The sequence below is a fragment of the Bos taurus genome, chromosome 12 (genome assembly GCF_002263795.3).
Source record: "Bos taurus isolate L1 Dominette 01449 registration number 42190680 breed Hereford chromosome 12, ARS-UCD2.0, whole genome shotgun sequence".
Lineage (NCBI taxonomy): Eukaryota > Metazoa > Chordata > Mammalia > Artiodactyla > Bovidae > Bos > Bos taurus.
This window is the reverse complement of record NC_037339.1, coordinates 28,868,201-28,887,099: the sequence shown is the minus strand read 5'-3', so window position 1 is coordinate 28,887,099 and position 18,899 is coordinate 28,868,201. Positions and strand designations below refer to the sequence as shown.

The following is an 18,899-nucleotide window of genomic DNA, read 5'->3' as shown; positions in this document are numbered from 1 at the left end:
AGCATGACATAGGGCGGAGTAGAAATGTGTATGAGCATGAAAAATCTGCTTTTAAAGTAAACAAGGTCTCAGATTCAGCGCTCATTTAATGTCGGGCCCTGGTTTATCCTCAGCGTCAGCCTGTCAGGAGCAGGCTGCTTCGGTCACACAAACGTGAAGTCTTTATTTACACTTGTTAACTCGGTCAACCGTGTGTTAGCAACCTGCCCTTGTAAAGTGGTGAGAAATTTACTACACCTTCTCACCACGACCTTGACATCTTTCAGGAACCTCTGGTCAGTGAGGACCAGTACTTTATGCTTTTATGAATTTTATGTCAGAATTTGAATATACTGAGCTGTTAAAAAATGCTATATTCCCTTCCTGTATACCCTAGTATATCTAATTCTAAAAAAGGGAAATATGTTTTAAAAACTTGATTTAATAGTGCTTTCATATTTTGTCATGAATCCCCATTAATAGTTTTTTAAATTAAAATTATTATGTATTCATAATAAGTATGTGCAAGTTTCTTGTCCTTGAAAATGGATATAATTGGAAGAACCTTTACATTTTCTTTTTCTTACAATAATTAATACATATTAAAACCAGTGAAGTCTTCTTTATTAAAAAGAAAAGAAACCTCAAAAGTTAAGAAATTTATTTATACAATATAGTTAATAACAAGAAGAGGTCTCATTAATTGGAGATTAGTTATGAGCCAGGCCAGCAGTAGGGCCTTTAAATGTATGTTGTGGATTATCATGACAATATCATAGCCTGCATTGAATTCCCCATATGCTTTCATGTTGTTATTTATGTTTTTACCAGAAATTTTGCTCAGATGGCAATATTTTTTTTAACTTTTCTTTTTATATTGGCGTATAGCTAATTAAAAATGTTATGATAATTTCAGGTGGACAGTAAAGGGACTCAGCCATATATATACATGTGTCCATTCTCCCCCACACTCCTCTCCCATCCAGGCTGTTATATAACATTGAGCAGAGTTCTCCTGTGCTCTCCAGTAGGACCAGTGGGGAAGGATGGGGGAAAGGAAGGACAGTTAGGGAGTTTGGGATTAACATGTACATACTGCTGTATTTAAAATGCTCAGAAATATTGAAGGTGTATCATCTGAAGGTTAGACATTAGTCAGCATAGCTTCAAAGTCCTAGAAACCAAAGTACAGAATTAAAAATATTTCTCTTTTCATCTCAGTCCCTATTTGCACTAGGACTAGAATGCATTCACTTAGTCAGCTGGTCATCAATTCTTCACCAGAAATGTACCAGGCAGTGTTCCAGATGCTGGGAATAAGTGATGAATGAGACAGTGATGCTCGCAGTTTTTTTAGACTGTAATTCAGTGGAGGAGACAGACCAGAAACAGGTAAACAGCAAGGACAAAAACTTCAGGTGGTGCTAACTGCTATGAAGAAAATCAAATAGGACCTAATGATAGAGAATCACACATTCAGAATGGTGCAGGGAGGGGAGGGGACAAGAAAGGTCTTTTGATTGCCATTAAGAATATCAAAGTTTGGCTGCCATTAATTTTTTTGATGAATCTTATCATATATCTTCATGTGTAATAATCACAGTGAAGTTAAAGGAGTGTTTTTAACTTTTCATGTAAATATAAGGGTATTAATGATGTCTTCGGAGAAGGTGATGGCACCCCACTCCAGTACTCTTGCCTGGAAAATCCCATGGACAGAGGAGCCTGGTAGGCTGCAGTCCATGGGGTCGCGAAGAGTTGGACATGACTGAGCGACTTCACTTTCACTTTTCACTTTCATGCATTGGAGAAGGAAATGGCAACCCACTCCAGTGTTCTTGCCTGGAGAATCCCAGGGACGGCGGAGCCTGGTGGGCTGCCATCAGTGGGGTCGCATAGAGTCGGACACAACTGAAGCAACTTAGCAGCAGCAGCAGCAATGATGTCTTTATTTTACAAAGGGGAAGCATTGAGTAATATATTAAGGATTCCACAGTCATTGCCTGAATGCATTAAAATGTATGGTCCTATTTAAAACAACTACTCTCCTCTTGGTAAATACTATGTTTAAATGGTACAGTATTAGCTATTTAAAATAGTTTTCAAGAAGTAGTTATTCTGTTTTAATATAACTTTATTTCTATAAATTTGAGACAATCTCATCTATGTTTCAGATCCATCAAAGGTACATTTCAAAGTGGAATTTATAAATTTTAATAGAACACATACATTGGGTCAGAAAATTAGTGAGCAGATGACAGGTGTGTTACTTACTTTTTTTAATGCCTTTTTTATTCAGCCAGTGAATAGAAAAAATAATCTCTGTAAATTGTTAGTATGGTAATTTTAGAGGTTATCCTAAACTATATCATATGATGTCATTTGGATAATACAGTCATCAAAAAGATTGAATTATGATCAAAGTAATTTGATTCCAGGTATCAAAAGGAAATGCCAAAAAGAAGGAAGGTGTTGACTAGGATAGGCACTGACTTATAGCAGAAAGCAACAGGTTTACTTAAGTCCCTTTACTTGCAATGGAAGAGAGAACTAGAAGAGTTTTAAGTATAGTGAGATCAAAGAAGTCTGGGTGGCTGGGTACAAGTGGTCAACTGATGGATCATGGGAAACATTGGTCTATCCAGTGACCCTATCACCAGCCAAGTTATCAGTGACTTATTTATTACTTATTACTGTTCACACTGAATTGCTTTAGTTAAGTCAAAAGATTACAGTTTAAAGAAGGTTTGGGCAGACTGGGATTGGGATTGGGCAGACTGACATGTCATGTAAAGTCTGGAAGATCCACTCTGAAACCTACTCGTTTCTTGAACAGTTTTATCAATGTAACCTCAGCTCTGCTATAAAGAAATTATTGGTTAATTAATTGAGAAGCATATGCCAATGGAAGAAGAGAATAGTCTTTCAGTCTTAGAGTAGAGATCTTTGACACAGAGGTCAGTGGTTTGACACATAGGTTAAAAATGTCAGCATCCTGAGATGGTATAGTAAGACCTTGTATGTTAGCTGCTGTTGGAATATGAAGGCAGTGAAGAAGTCCTGTCTTCAAGCAGAATACAATCTAGTCGTTGCCAGTAGCATATTTGAGCAGCCTTCATATAATCTTAAACTGAAATCATTCATGGTTTGAAGACACTGGGGCCAGACTGCCTGGGTTTTAATTCTGGTTCTGTCACTTATTAGCTCCTCTGGGTCTTGACTCCCTCATCCTTAAAAGGACACAGTAGCAGTATTTACTTTGTAGGTTGTGCTGAGAATTAAAAAGAGTTAATACACATACAACTTTGATAACAATGCCTGATACAGTGGGTATCCTGTAACATGCATGTTCCAGTTTCTGAGAAAATAGTCTTTACTGGAGCAGAAGTCAGTTCCTATCCCAGCTGTCATTTACAGACTTGAAGACCTGAGCCAGTGATTTGACTTCTGTCAAAGACAGAATCCTCCCAGTTGATGTCATGGGCTATGAAAGTAGCCCATGTGATAGCAAAATAGCAAAATGTGATACAAGTGTGAGATATTTAGTAATATTGTATCATGTCGATTAGCTTCAGCTATGTACTAAGGGTTGCCTTTAGTTCCTATATAAAGAAATTTTGCTTATGCCTCAGGTTGTTCAGCTACTATTCAATTTGCCTTTTGACCCCAGACTTTAAAATTTTTATTTTGTATTGGGGTATAGCCGATTAACAATGTTATGGTAGTTTCCGGTGAACAGTGAAGGGACTCAGCCATACATACACATGTACCCATCTTCCCCCAAACCCTCCTCCCACAGTTTCTTTTTTAAATTAATAACCTGCTGTATGGCAGTCACTGAGGGCACAACAGTGAACAATCCAGAAGTCCTGGAGCTCACAGTCTGGTAGGAAACATACAGGAGAACAACATTCTAGAAGACAGACAGCAGGAGCCCCTGGTAATCTCCCCAGAGCGGAGGAAGGAGGGAGGGGCAGTGGAATGTAACAGAGGAGTGACACCTAATGAATCTTGCTGGGGAGTAGGAATTTTCTAAGTAGAACAAGGGCAGGAAGGCATTCCAGGCATTCAACGAATTGCAGAAGGGATGTAACAGCAGAGAGCACACCGGAGGCGAAGGCAGGAGGTAGGGATGGGGGAGCCAGGTCACCAGAGGCCCCTGTTGCACCACATCATGGAATTTGGACATTGTCCAGGAGGTGCTGAGAAGCCACTTCAGAACTTGAAATGCAGGGAGGAGTAAACAGTCACGGTTGCAGTTTAAGAATATCATCTGATAGTGCTGAGAATGGAAGAGAAGCCAGGGAAATCATGTTAGGAGGGAATTGCGGTGACCAGTCATATCATCTCGGAATGCTAAAATTCAATTACCAGTACAGGAAAACATGGGTTAAACAAAGCAAAACCTGAAGTCAGCCACTTTGCTCTTTGGTCTCTATGGGAGCAAAAGTAGACTGTCTCAGATGTATTCTTAAGAATGAAAGAACATCAGTCACAATAAGATGCATCAAAAAGATAATTGTGGGTAGAGGGACAGGAAAAAAGTATAAGAGAAGTTGAACAGAAGATAGTGATGCAAATCATTGAAACTGGAGAGTTTAGTTAAGCTCATCAATGAAAGTTAGATGATAACTTGCTCTACTGGATCATGACTCAGAGTGTGAGATAAGGCCTGGGAGAAAATTGTGAATGAAACACTATGCAAACATAAGATTTGTTGTTCAGCTGCTCAGTCATGTCCGAATCTTTTTGACCCCACGAGCTGCAGCACACCAGGCTTCCCTGTCCTTTGCCATCTCCTGGAGCTTCCTCAAACTCATGTCCATCGAGTCAATGATGCAATCCAACCATCTCATCCTCTGTCATCCCCTTCTCCTCCTGCCTTCAATCTTTCCCAGCATCAGGGATACTTTTATAAGTAAAGAGAAACTCACAAAGGTGGAGATATTCCCACTAGAATGGCAGCTTCCTGAAGTCAGGGACTACATCTCCTTTGCTGCTAGATCTGTGTCTTGTATATAATAATAGTTACTGTGGGCAGGAACTAAATTCCCTTGTGCACTAGCTCATTTAGTTCTCTTAACAGTCCTAGGAGGGAGGGAGGGTTAGCATCATTTCACAGACAGGGAAGATGAGGCCCAGAGAGATTATGGAGGGTCCTAGAGGTTGGCCATACCACTCATAAATTACAGAGTGAGGATGGATTTAAACCCGGGCAATGTGTGTCTAGAAGCTGCTTTAAACTAGTGTGTAAGCATGTTAGAGACCTTTGCTGGTCTGGAGGAAGGATAATTAGAATTCCTGACATTTTTAAATGATAGACTATTTAAATGCAACTTTACTAGTTTAAAGTTCCTGTATGTATCTAAGACATATGACAAATTATAAGTTTTATCACTTGTTTTACTAAAAGATAAAAAAAATCCTTTATGTGTAAATGTATGCTTCTAAAAGGAGAAGGCAATGGCACCCCACTCCAGTACTCTTGCCTGGAAAATCCCATGAACGGAGGAGCCTGGTAGGCTGCAGTCCATGGGGTCACTAAGAGTCGGACACGACTGAGCGACTTCACTTTCACTTTTCACTTTCATGCGTTGGAGAAGGAAATGGCAACCCACTCCAGTGTTCTTGCCTGGAGAATCCCAGGGACGGGGGAGCCTGGTGGGCTGCCGTCTATGGGGTCGCACAGAGTCGGACACGACTGAAGCGACTTAGCATGCTTCTAAAAAGTTGGGACTTTTTTTTCCCCTGGAGCTAGAAAAGTAGTTATAAAGTTTATTTGGAAGAATAAACATATAGGAATATATGAGAAAACCCTAAAAATAGGAAGAAAAAGAACAGTGGATGTTGGAAGATAGGCCATACTAGATAATAAAACACGTCATAAGGCCTCAAAAATTAAAATGATGTTTTATCATTTTATTTATTTAGATCAATAGAAGAAAAAAAGCCAAAATGAGACCAAAATGCATGTGGAAATTTCAATTTTTTTTTAATAGAAATTTCAAATTTTATAATGATCACATCAAGTTATTTTAAAACTGTTTTGGCATAAGAAATCTATCTTTCCTAAATCTAAAAAGCTACTCCCTATAGTCTTTTCCATCCAATTTATTTATGTGACTCATCTTTATTCAGCAAGTAGCTTAAAGGTAAACTTATCCTAGATTATATCTAAGCAGTTATGAAATCTTCAAAAATCAGGACCCGAATTATCTACACTAAGAATAGAACAGCAAAAATGGTTACAACAAGACGAATAAATGAACAGGGAAGAGGAGTAACATAAAAGCGAAAGACCTCTAAGAAAGTGAAGAGTGACATCATACCATTTAATCTGCAATCTTATATCTTGGTTTCCGATGTAGAATAAAGACCCCAAGATGGCTCGAGTTGCACTGGAATCTCTGTACAGATTACTGTGGGTTTACATGATCCGAATTAAATGTGAAAGCAACACAGCTACTCAGAGGTAAGGAGCTGGCTTGGGTTCACGGTAACCCCATTACTAAGTTAATGGTAACCACTCAGCGGTGAAGAGGGTGTTTTGTTTCATTGCTGCCCACCCTAACCGAACTAGAAGCTGTTCAAAGCTGACAGCTTCTAAAAGATCTAAGTCCTTTGGACATTTTCAGGCTTTCCTTAGACGTTAGCTCAGCAGCCATGACAGAAACCCTAGTTTCAACCGGGATTGCCAAGTTCTATGTCAGGGTTATATTTGCTGCTTTAACAAAGGAAATGGCTATAATTTTCCAGCTGCCCTTAGTTTTCCAGAGAAACTTTTCATAGAGTAATTATGCTAATGGAAAAGAAATGAAGTGGTTTGTTTTCTTTTTCTGAATTCTCTCTGATACTTAGATAAGATGAAGCATCTACCATTTTCCCTTAAAGTACTGGAGCTCAGCCAATCTTGCTTGTTTTCTCTTTTTTTTCCCCCTTATCTTTCAGCCGTCTTATAACCATCATCACAACACTTTTCCCCAAAGGGTCCCGTGGTGTGGTGCCAAGGGATATGCCTCTCAACATCTTTGTGAAAATCATCCAGTTCATCGCCCAGGTAATGGAGATGCTTCTGGGAGTCTTCTAATTGCCTTTAAGTAGCCACCTCCTTCTTCGGAATTACTAACAGACCTAGAGTCTAAAATAATATCTTACATGTATAGACTTTTCAGAGTGGTTTTGCAAGTGTTTTCACACATAGCTTATTTTTTTGCTTCAAAACAAATTGTGGCATGGTGTGCCAACTGTTTTCAGCATTTGACAAACGAAGGAACTGAGAGACAGGTTTTAAGTGACTCACCTAAGGTCACAGAGACTATTAGCAAAGGGGTCTCTTGACCCCTCGACTCTGTTTTTTCCTGCTTCTCTGCTCTAGATTCCACAAGTCTGGAGGAAATTGAGTCTGATGTTTGCAGGAAATCAGAAGACGACAGTTATTGAACTTGGATGAGTAAATCATAATGCTCTAACTTTCACCCTGTGAAAAAGAAGAATGTACATGAATAGTAGCATTTATCAAGCTAATATCAAGCCAAGAACTGTTCTAAGCACTTTACACATACTGTTCTACTTAAGAACTGGGTCCAATAATATGAAACATTTAATTTTAGTTTACTATTTAGACCCAGGACTTCTATTTTTTAAAACATTGTGTAAATGGTTTTATCCCCACTTTGAGTTCCTTGTGATTTATGGAGAAGCATGAAAAGGCATTCATTACAGTCTGTCCTCTGCCATGAGCTGGCATGCATGAGTGCTAAGTCACTTCGGTCATGTCCGACTCTTTATGACCCTTTGGATTGTGCCCTGTCAGGCTCCATCTGTCCATGGGATTCTCCAGGCAAGAATACTGGAGTGAGTTGCCATGCTCTTCTCCAGGGGATCTTCCCAACCCAGGACTGAACCCACATCTCTTGCATCTCCTGCATTGGCAGGCAGGTTCTTTACCACTACCACCACGTAGGAAATCATGAGCCAGCTCTATACCCTAAAGAAGTCCTGGAACATTTTCATTCTAGGTGTCTTTATTTGTAAAATGCGAATAGGAATGCTTGCCTAGTATCCCTCAGAATATTGTGTGGATAAAGGGAAATAACAAATGTGAAAATACTGTTGAAGTATAATTGATGTTGATATAAAGACATAAGGTTCTATTGCTACTTTACAGGTAACTTAATATATGATATCTCTCTGTGTGTTTAGTATAATGAAATGCCTCTGTAATATTTGTACTTAGGGAAAGGACATTACTCCATTATGGACATTAATTCATCCGCCGCTTTGCAGGCAGATGAATTAACAGAACTTTTCTACATTAAGTTATCATGTGGCTGAGAACGTGCTTTGATTATTCTAAAATAGGTTGTATAAAATGAAGATGACAGATCTTAGTAGTCACTGTCTCAAATTATTAGAATCTGGCTTAAATGTTCTCATTTAAGTGACCTTAATGTGTCATCTGTTGATTATTCATTTCCCTTGCAGGATTGTCTGTTATAAGCCAAAGGATTGGAAATGTTAGATAACAGAAGAAAATGATCATTTTGTAGGGGTATTTTAAAAACTATGTTTTTAAACTGAGTTTTAAGAAGATGTCAGCATTTGCAGGACTAGGAGGAGGAGTTTGTAGTGTATATAAGCCCAGATGCTCAGAATGTTTTGGTTTGTCATGTTTTCATTTTTAGTCACTCTGTGTATTAGGGTCTAATTTCATATATTATAGAATGATAGCATCTCCACACATCCCATGAAAACTGAACCAAAGGTTCAGATGGACATGGATTTCCACCAGGGATTCTCTGTGATGCATAAAATGAAGCAGGACCTCTCTTCTTTCAGCAGCCACCTGTTGGGTGCATGTGATGAAAACAGACATTTTCATGTTAAGTGAGTATTTTAACACTTTGTTTTGTTTTCTCTTTTTCACTATAGGAACGTTTAGATTTTGCAATGAAAGAAATCATTTTTGATTTCCTTTGTGTGGGAAAACCAGCAAAAGCTTTCAGTCTCAATCCAGAGGTAAGAATGACCCTTCTGTGTGTCTTCACTTTGCAGTCTTGGGGAGTGGAGTGAAGCCCATCTTCTCCAAAAAGTCTCCTATTGTTTTCTGTCCATGGTATTTGACAAAAATAGTACAGCTGGTGGAATTTCAGAAGTAAGATTTTTGGATGAGTAGACTTAGAATGATTAAAGGTTGGTATCATATCATATTCTGTTCTTGCAGAAGGAAGTCAACCTTGTTCCAAAAGGTAATCTGTCACTCTCAGTCTGATGGTTTATTTTAGAAGAGTCAATACTTAAAACTTATTTTGATGCAGATTAGCAAATTGAAGAGTTTTGGGAAGTGATGAAGCAGAGAAGAATCAATACATGCAATGATAAAATACTTAAATATAGTGAAATTAAATAAGTTAATGTTTGCATATTTGATTCTGTGGCAGCATCATAGTTCCAGGGCCAGGAAGGTCATAGAAATGAGTGTATAATGGATATGATGTACTTCCTAGAGGGTGGCAAGGGGAGGGGCTGCCTATGCACATGAAAAGCACACTCAGTTTTGGACCTTGAAAAAGAGTGTTGACCAAGAGAAATATGCCTGGCAAGCAGCCTCTTTTCAGCCTCGTACGTGTGAGATTGTAGAGAGAACACTGAACCAGAAGTCAGCAGAGCTGAATTTACTGCTTGCCACCAGCTCTTCCACCTTTAGTAGCTGTAAGACATTGCACACCATGAAATTTTTTTAAAAGATTGTTCCTGTCATCACTGTGATATTGTCTGGCTCCTTCATCATGTCAGTGAGGAAGGAGGCCCAGAGCCCAGAGGCTCAGAACAGGCAGCTGGTTAGCAGCAAAGGGAACCAAGCCTCCCTGTACCCTCTTGCTTCCCCTCACAAACCCTGATTGCTCTTCTTGGTGCTGAGATTGAGCAGCACCTTGAGCCCAACAAGCCCCAAATAGGAGTTTGTCTAGTTTTTAGTGATGTCACGGGGGTCCACAGTGGCTGCTGTCAGTCAGTAGGCCAGTGAGGGGGGCGGGGGGATCCAGTGTAAATTCAGGGCATTTTGGCAAAATGAGGCCCATGACCCACTGACTAAAGAGTCTTCTCTTGCCTAGAGACAGTAGTTCCAAGCTTTTCAATGGATAAACGATAGTCTTTTTTTTTTTTTTGACTGTGACATACAGCTTAGTTTCCCAACTAGGGATCAGACCCAGGCTCCCTGCAGTGGAAGCACGGAGTCCTAAACACTGGACAGCCAGGGAATCCCAGGATAGTCTTTCTAATAAATGGTGCTAAACAGTTGGGCAATCACTTGCAACATGATGAACTTCAACCCATAATTTGCCCTGTCAGCAAAAATTAACTTAAATCATAAGCCTAAATGTGAAATCCTGTATCAGAAATCTTCCAGAAGAAAGCATAAAATCTTTGTGACATTGAGTAGACAGAAATTTCTTTGCATACAAAAATTATAAACTACAAAATAAAAAGTTGATAAATTGACCATCATCATCGTAAAGTATGCACTTTAAAAAATGATGTTTACTGAAGCGTAGAGCCAAAGACTGGGAGAAAATATTTGCAAAACATATATTGACAAACTCTTCTATCCAGAATATATATGAACTATCATAACTCAATAATACAGTTTTTTGTATTCATTTTGTATGGGCAAAATGAAGAGCCTCTTTACCAAAGAAGAGATACATATGACCAGTAAACCCAAGAAAAGATGTTCAACATCATAAATCATTAGAGAAATGCAAGTTAAAACTAAAGTGAGATATGCTGAGAAGAATACAGAGCAATTGGAACTTGATACTGTTTTAGTGAGTATTCGAAATAGTACCACCACTTTAGAAAAGTTTGGTGATTTCTTATAAGTTTAAATATACACTTGGCATTTGATCCAGCAGCTCCATTCCAAGGTATTTATCCAAGAGAAATTAAAACCTATGTCCATAAAGGTTTGTATGAATATTTATAGGAGCTTTATTCATGATGACTAAAAACAGGAAAGCCACTCCTGTTCAACAGCTGGTGGGTGTCTAAAGAAATTATGAATCATCCATACAATGGAGTACTTATTCAGCCACAAAAAGGAGCAAACTATTGATATTGCAGCAGCACCTCCAAAGCATTACACTAAGCGAAATAAGCAAGACACAAAAGGTTGTGTCTGTTTGCCTCTGTTTATATCGTATTCTAAAAAAGGCAAAATTATAGACAGAAATTAGACACTGATAGTAAAGTGCTGGGGTTGGAGGAGAGGACTGACTTTACAGATACACAGAGGAACTTTAGGGGATGCTGGAAATATCTTACATCTTGACTGTGATGATGATAGTTAGCAGACTGTGTTTCTCAAAATTGGAAGAACTTTAGAAAAGGAGTGCGTTTTACTACATGTGAATTATATCTCAGTAAACTTGACTTCAACAGGAAAACTGAAGATTCTTGCCTACAATATATTTGCTAGTAGGAACTTTTCCAGCATTAATTCTCGCCATAGCCCTATATGATCAATAGGTATTAGTATTCTCCTTCTACAGAAAGGAACCTGAGACTTGGCCTTGAGAAAGTTAAGTAATTTCTTAAGACCAGACAGATAATAGAAGGAGAGGCATGAAACAGAGCTATATAAAACATGAGAAGAAATTATTTTTGAAATTAAGTTAAAAATATACTTCTTAAACTATTCCAACTTACTTCTGTCCTGGATACTATTCAGAGGAAAGGAAAACTAAGAGAACTGGCAGCCTGGCTCATAAATTGGATAATCCACTTGCAGATAATGGCTTGATCATTTACGTCAACTCACGGTCATCCTATAGGTACTGCGTCTCCTGAACTGAACATTGTATTTCCTCACCCAAATGATTGCTGTGTCCTGAAAAAAAATCCACAAGCCTAGAAAACATTTCAGAAAGAACTACTAAAATAAATGAGGGAACTAATGAATTTTAATATACAGTCAATTTTTTAATTAATACTTGTTCATCTTAGAAAATGGAGAGAGAATATTAGTGAAGACCATAAAAGTCATAAAATACCCACTGTATTGGGTATGAATGGGCCAGAGAAATGTTTCCCACATCCTGCTTAAAATCTCCCTACTCCTTGAAGCTTGAATTAATAGTTTAAAACTAGAAGCCACAGCTTCTCTGATGGCTCAGTGATAAAGGGTCCACCGGCCAATGCAGGGGACAGAGAGGTTCAGTCCCTGATCTGGGAAGATCTCACGTATCACAGGACAGCTAAGCCCGTGTGGCACAGCTGGAGTGGCCTCCACTGGCTGTGACTACAGTAAACCTGTGTGCAGCAACAGAGACCCGGTGCAGCCATAAAGAAGGAAAGCTTTAAAATAAATAATAAAACTCGAAGTATTGCTTCGTCTTATGAGTACGTGTAATCATGTACTACAGGATGGGTGATCCAGGCAAACTCAACTTGCATATTTAGCTTCCCACCTACTAGTTACGTGGTCCTCAGTTTCCTCACCTGAAAAATAAGAATAATCGTACCTTCCTTGCATGGCTGTTTTAAAGATGAGAGCTAATGTGCAGTTCTGGATATACTTTAAGAATTCAATAAATTGTAATTAGGTTATCAGTGTTATTACTGGTAATTATTTTCTGCATTAGGGAGTAGTCTACTTAGGGAACTTATTAATTTGATGTGGTTTGAAAATATGAGTGTAAATGTTTACACGTGGCTGTTGAAGGAAGAACAGATGTTTTAGTACCTTCTGCCCTTACTGCATCATCTTTTGGAGCCATTACCTGAGACTGAGGAAGATAAACTGCGTCATATTTTACAGCCAATATTATGTCTCACCTGCGACTGAGGAAGATAATGACCTGGCCCAGAAGGACATTTCTTCTTATAAGCTTATGTGTTGTTATCAGTAACAGGTTCTATGGCTTTGAATACTTTAAATTTATTTTCAAATTCACCAGCCTTTGTGACTCCAAAGTCTGCAACCTGCAGTTCAGAGCAGACAACTCTTATTTCTGTGATTCAGTTAGAACTCTGTTTGTTTGTTTTTTTTTTTTCTTTCATCCAGTCATTGTGAAGGAGACATGTGAATTAACATGTCTCCTTCCAGGAGACAGAAGAGACTTCTCTTGACCTCAGTTTACCTTACTGAAGCAGCTCCAGAGGGTGGCTGCTTGTCCCTTTGAGGTGGATCCCCCAAAGAGAATGAGTCTTCTTGTCTCTTAACGCGCCCTGCGAGTTTGGTGAAAATCTTCCCAGTTGTTTCCTTGTGATGCAGCAACAAAAGCGTCAGAAATTTAATTTTACTCTCTTCTTGTTCAGTCGCTCAGTTGTGTCCGACTCTTTGCGAACCCATGGATTGCAGCACACCAGGCTTCTCTGTCCTTCACCATCTCCTGGAGCTTGCTCCAACTCATGTCCATTTATTCTCTCAGGTTTGGCCTAAACTCTTATGCCTTTTTAATGACTTTCCCACTCTGATCTAGATGGCAAGCCATGCTTAACTTCTCTGAAGGACTGCTGGTCTGATTTCACGACAGTAACTGGGTCTTTCTCTTCATCATGAACGTGTTGTCTCTTACAGAGAATGAATATTGGCTTAAGGGCATTCTTGGTCATAGCCGATAGCTTGCAGCAGAAAGATGGAGAACCTCCCATGCCGGTTACCGGGGCTGTTCTCCCTTCAGGAAACACGCTGAGGGTGAAGAAAACGTATCTGAGTAAGACGCTAACTGAAGAGGAAGCCAAAATGATAGGTGGGTTTCAAAGATGTGTTCACGCTGGGTTTTATTAAGCCTTTAAAATGACCAACAGATACTCACCCTTAGTGAGATACACTTTTAAAAAATATTCATAAAAGTAGCTGATGAGACATTTCAACATTAATTGTTTTGATTCAGTCTGTGGTTTGTTTTACTGCCCTTTAAACTTTTTGGAACTTCCTGTTAAACATTTTGTTGTTTAAATGTTAGATTTTTATCTAAGTTTGGTCTTTTCAAACTTCTAATATTGATTATCTGCAGTTTACAATAAATTTCTAAGATATCTGTGTCCTTTGGTAGATAATCCTGTTTATAAAGCAACCATAAAAATATATTCATTCACTTATTCATTCCCGCATCCCTTTTTACGGTTCCTTTTTTTTTTTTTTTCAGTGAAATTAGTTTAATCTGTGTTTTAAACATGCAAAACCCCATATCTGCCAGGGTGTATTTTGGGTTTCGCCTACAGAAGATTATTTTCTTTTTAATTTAACTATCTTAACCCAAAGAGATAACTTTTTGCATTTGTTTCTTTTTTTACTGAGTTTGTGAATTTACAAACATGCTTCCAACTTGTTAAGACAGTTCCTTGATTCCAAAGACCTGGAGGAAACATATGAGGAAACTTTTTTCTTTAAAATATTTATCTTAGTTATGAAATGGTTAAATGAGTTCAAAAAATTTTAATACATGAGAAATAACCATTAATAATTATTTCATTAAAGTACAAATTTTGGATGCAAAGCAATTTACATTTTTATTATATACATAAATATGGAAAATGTATATACATATATGAAATACATATTCTATACACATTTGTCTTCCACTCTGCTGAGAGTGATAAAAATAATAACACTGAAATACATCTTCCTTCATTTAAAAATGTATAATGTGAAGCCGTTTTATTACTTTTACTAAAAAAAAATGTTTATTTCAGGGAAAATATAATTATCTTTATATTTATAATAAAAAGTTATTAAAATTCTAACCCCAAATGAGCATTGTCTTTTATTACCTTTTATTCAGATAATCATTCATCAAGGTGATTTTTTTTTTTAATACTAAACAGAAATATGAAAATTCCAGCATGGAACTTTGTTTCCTTTCTTATTTTATTAATTTTTTTGTTTCCTTTTTTATTTTAACTCTTCTGGAAAATATTTGCCTTTGAAGAATTAGATTTCCTATGTGTTAAATTTAAATGATTCTTTGGGTAACACCTACGACATGAGGGCGCTATGCTAAGAATCCTGCAGATAAGAGATTAGAATTAGAATTAAACTCTGCTAAATAGGCTGGTCTAATTAGCAGAATTAGACTCTTCTCGAAGAACTCATTGACTCACAGAAAGTCTTCAATAAAAAATACATCACTGAGGATAAATAAACTGGGCATTTCACTGTTTGATAGATTTAGTCAAATATGTGACTGTAATGCATATTTTTCAGGCATGTCATTATATTACTCTCAAGTACGAAAAGCTGTGGACAACATTTTAAGGCACCTTGATAAAGAAGTAGGAAGGTGTATGATGCTGACTAATGTCCAGATGTTAAACAAAGAACCCGAAGACATGATCACGTGAGTATAAATGAGGACTAAGTTTTCAATGAAGGATTAATGAACCAAAAGACACCAGAGAGGTCTTTCTCCTTTAATTTGTATATTGTTCTCATCTTATTAGAGTCAGCTCTAAGAAGTGTTGTTATTCAATGGTTAAGTCGTGTCTGACTCTGCCACCCTGTGGGCTGCAGCACTCCAGGCTTCCCTGTCCTTCACTAATCTCCTGGAGTTTGCTCATATTCATGTCATTTCAGTGGGTGATGTCATCCAACCATCTCATCCTCGGCCACCCTCTTCCTTTTGCCTTTAACCTTTCCCGGCATCAGAGTCTTTTCCAGTGAGTCAGCTGTTTGAATCAGGTGGCCAGAGTATTGGAGCTTCAACTTCAGCATCAATCCTTCCAAGGAATATATGAATATTCCGGGTTGATTTCCTTTAAAGAAGTGTTAGGGATATTAAAAACATAGTTTGATAATATTTGGCTAACTGTAAAAGTAAAGTCAAATCCAAGATTGATCTTTTTTTGGCTGTGTTTCAAGTATCATTAGGCCAATAAGTTAGAAAATGGACCCAAGACTTTTTCTGGTCCACAGTTTTCAGAAGTGATGTTTTGCTCCCAAGCCCATGTGCTAGAGCAACACCACCAGTTTACAGTCATACCATCTTTAAGAATCATAAGTTCACTTGTTTCTAGTGAGTATTCCTGAAATGTGAGAGTTAAACCTGCTTAATACTCATCTCACACGCTAGTAAAGTGATGCTTAAAATTCTCCAAGACAGGCTTCAGCAATACATGAACCATGAACTTCCAGATGTTCAAGCTGGTTTTAGAAAAGGCAGAGGAACCAGAGATCAAATTGCCAACATCTGCTGGATCATCGAAAAAGCAAGAGTTCCAAAAAAACATCTATTTCTGCTTTATTGACTATGCCAAAGCCTTTGACTGTGTGGATCACAACAAACTCTGGAAAATTCTTCAAGAGATGGGAATCCCAGACCACCTGACCTGTCTCTTGAGAAACCTATATGCAGGTCAGGAAGCAACAGTTAGAACTGGACATGGAACAACAGACTGGTTCCAAATAGGAAAAGGAGTACATCAAGGCTGTATACTGTCACCCTGCTTATTTAACTTATATGCAGAGTACATCATGAGAAACGCTGGGCTGGAGAGAGCACAAGCTGGAATCAAGAGTGCAGGAGAAATATCAATAACCTCAGATATGCAGATGACACCACCCTTATGGCAGATAGTGAAGAACTAAAGAGCCTCTTGATGAAAGGAAGAGAGGAGAGTGAAAAAGTTGGCTTAAAACTCAACATTCAGAAAACGAAGATCATGGCATCTGGTCCCATCACTTCATGGGAAATAGATGGGGAAACAGTGGAAACAGTGGCTGACTTTATTTTTCTGGGCTCCAAAATCACTGCAGATGGTGATTACAGCCATGAAATTAAAAGATGCTTACTCCTTGGAAGGAAAGTTATGACCAACCTAGACAGCATATTCAAAAGCAGAGACATTACTTTGTCCATAAAGGTCCATCTAGTCAAGGCTATGGTTTTTCCAGTGGTCATGTATGGATGTGAGAGTTGGACTATAAAGAAAGCTGAGTGCTGAAGAATTGATGCTTTTGATCTGTGGTGTTGGAGAAGACTCTTGAGAATCCCTTGGACAGCAAGGAGATCCAACCAGTCCATCCTAAAGGAGATCAGTCCTGGGTGTTCACTGGAAGGACTGATGCTGAAGCTGAAACTCCAATACTTTGGCCACCTGATGCGAAGAGCTGACTCATTGGAAAAGACCCTGATGCTGGGAAAGATTGAGGGCAGGAAGAGAAGGGGATGAGATGGTTGGATGGCATCACCAACTCAATGGACATGGGTTTGGGTGGACTCCAGGAGTTGGTGATGAACAAGAAGGCCTGGCGTGCTGCGGTTCATGGGGTCGCAAGGAGTTGGACACAACTGAGCAACTGAACTGAACTGAATATTCTCTATGTAACCGTGTCATAGAAATACTGGATTTTGAGAATGTATTTGTAGCTTAAAGTGTAGAAATCAGATGTTCTTAGCCAAAATTTGAGATCTAGATTTGTAATTAGTGCTCTTCATTAGAAACTCACACGATTTGTATTAGCTACTTTTGATTGCTTATGGCAGGAACATGGATTTGGTTGTGACCTTTCATTTTAAGAAAGTTTGGACTTTCTTGAACTGTGAATTACATCTGGCACCTGTGTCATAAATTTCTAAAAATATAATTAGAAAAATTTTCTTTTGTCACTTAGCATGTGTGCTCCGTCGTGTCCAAACTTTTGCGACCCCATGGATTGTAGCCTGCCAGGCTCCTCTGTCCATGACTTCTCCAGGCAAGAATACTGGAATGGGTTGCCATTTCTTACTCCAGGGGAACTTCCTGACCCAAGGATCAAATTCTCATCTCCTGTGGTTTCCATGTTGGCAGGCTGATTCTTAGCATATCCAGTTCTAAGTATTACCATTAGCAGGAAGTTTGTTACCTGTGTAGGGAAGTTCATGTTATAGGTGTGTATTAACGTTAGTATGTTAAAAGCAAAGTACAGTGAAACAAAACATGATAAAATAAAGTTAAAAATACAGAATTATTTTTAAAGCATATTTAGCAGCATGGCAAGTTAAAATGAAAACCTCCTCTACAGAGCTCCACTTAAAATCTGCAGCCCTTCCTTTATTAAGGGTGATTTATTCCAGAGTTTCCCAATGTCAACACAAATATATACTTTTTTTATAAAAATGGGTTATACAATGTATATTTTCCGTAGCTTGCCAATCATTTGATTGAAATGATGTGGAGTGCACATTGCTATAGACATTTCAGCCGAAATGATAGCAGAAGTGATAGTGACCAAAGTTAATAACAGTGAATATCTTGTCTACAGCTCTAGTACTTATCCCACAAATTGCCAGATTGTCCATAAACCTTTAACTTCCTTATTATGTACTCTTTGAATATGTTTAAGCAATTTTCAATTGATAATGTAGAAGATACAAGAAGTGCTTTTAAAACTTCCTCCATATAGTTGTTTCCTTTGAAAACAGTCAAGAATTGAAAGATGTTTAAAAGAAAACTATGAGGGACTTCCCTGGCCTTCCAGTGGTTATGACTCCACACTTCCACTGCTAGGGACATGAGTTTCATCCCTGGTTGGGAAGCTTAAGATCCTGCAAGTCATGTGGTGCTGCCAAAACAATAATAATAAATAAAGGAAAACTATGTTTGTAATGCAGAGGTCATAGAACAGGTCAGGACTAAAACATATTCAAAACCTTAAAAGGGTACAGGTTTAAATGTAAGTGTAAACATTTCATTTGTATTTTAGTAATACCTCAAACCTTTTCTAAGGTGATTCTTTACTTTTTCCTAGTCAACCATCTTAAGACCCTCAAATTGGGCTAGAAAGAGTTTTTGTGCTAGGTTTTAAAGCAGACCCTTGAGTGGAAAATATTTCATGGCTGCATTTCTAAAAAACAAGGAGAAACATTAGAGAATCATATAAGCATTTAGGGAAAGAGAGTTGAGGTCAACACCATGCTAATGGAAATGGTTATTGGAGT

The 18,899-nt window shown here is 38.2% G+C and overlaps 1 protein-coding gene across 8 annotated transcripts in view; it reads left to right on the top strand.

The window, feature by feature from the left end:
- FRY (FRY microtubule binding protein) overlaps positions 1-18,899 on the top strand; it is a 328,350-nt gene that overhangs the window by 188,971 nt on the left and 120,480 nt on the right. For all 8 annotated transcript variants that reach the window (NM_001205616.1, XM_024999814.2, XM_024999812.2 and 5 more), the window contains 5 exons: positions 6,348-6,451; positions 6,928-7,036; positions 8,911-8,997; positions 13,559-13,730; positions 15,188-15,320. In NM_001205616.1, coding sequence (NP_001192545.1) covers positions 6,348-6,451; positions 6,928-7,036; positions 8,911-8,997; positions 13,559-13,730; positions 15,188-15,320 — 605 coding nt within the window. The remainder of the gene's footprint in view (positions 1-6,347; positions 6,452-6,927; positions 7,037-8,910; positions 8,998-13,558; positions 13,731-15,187; positions 15,321-18,899) is intronic.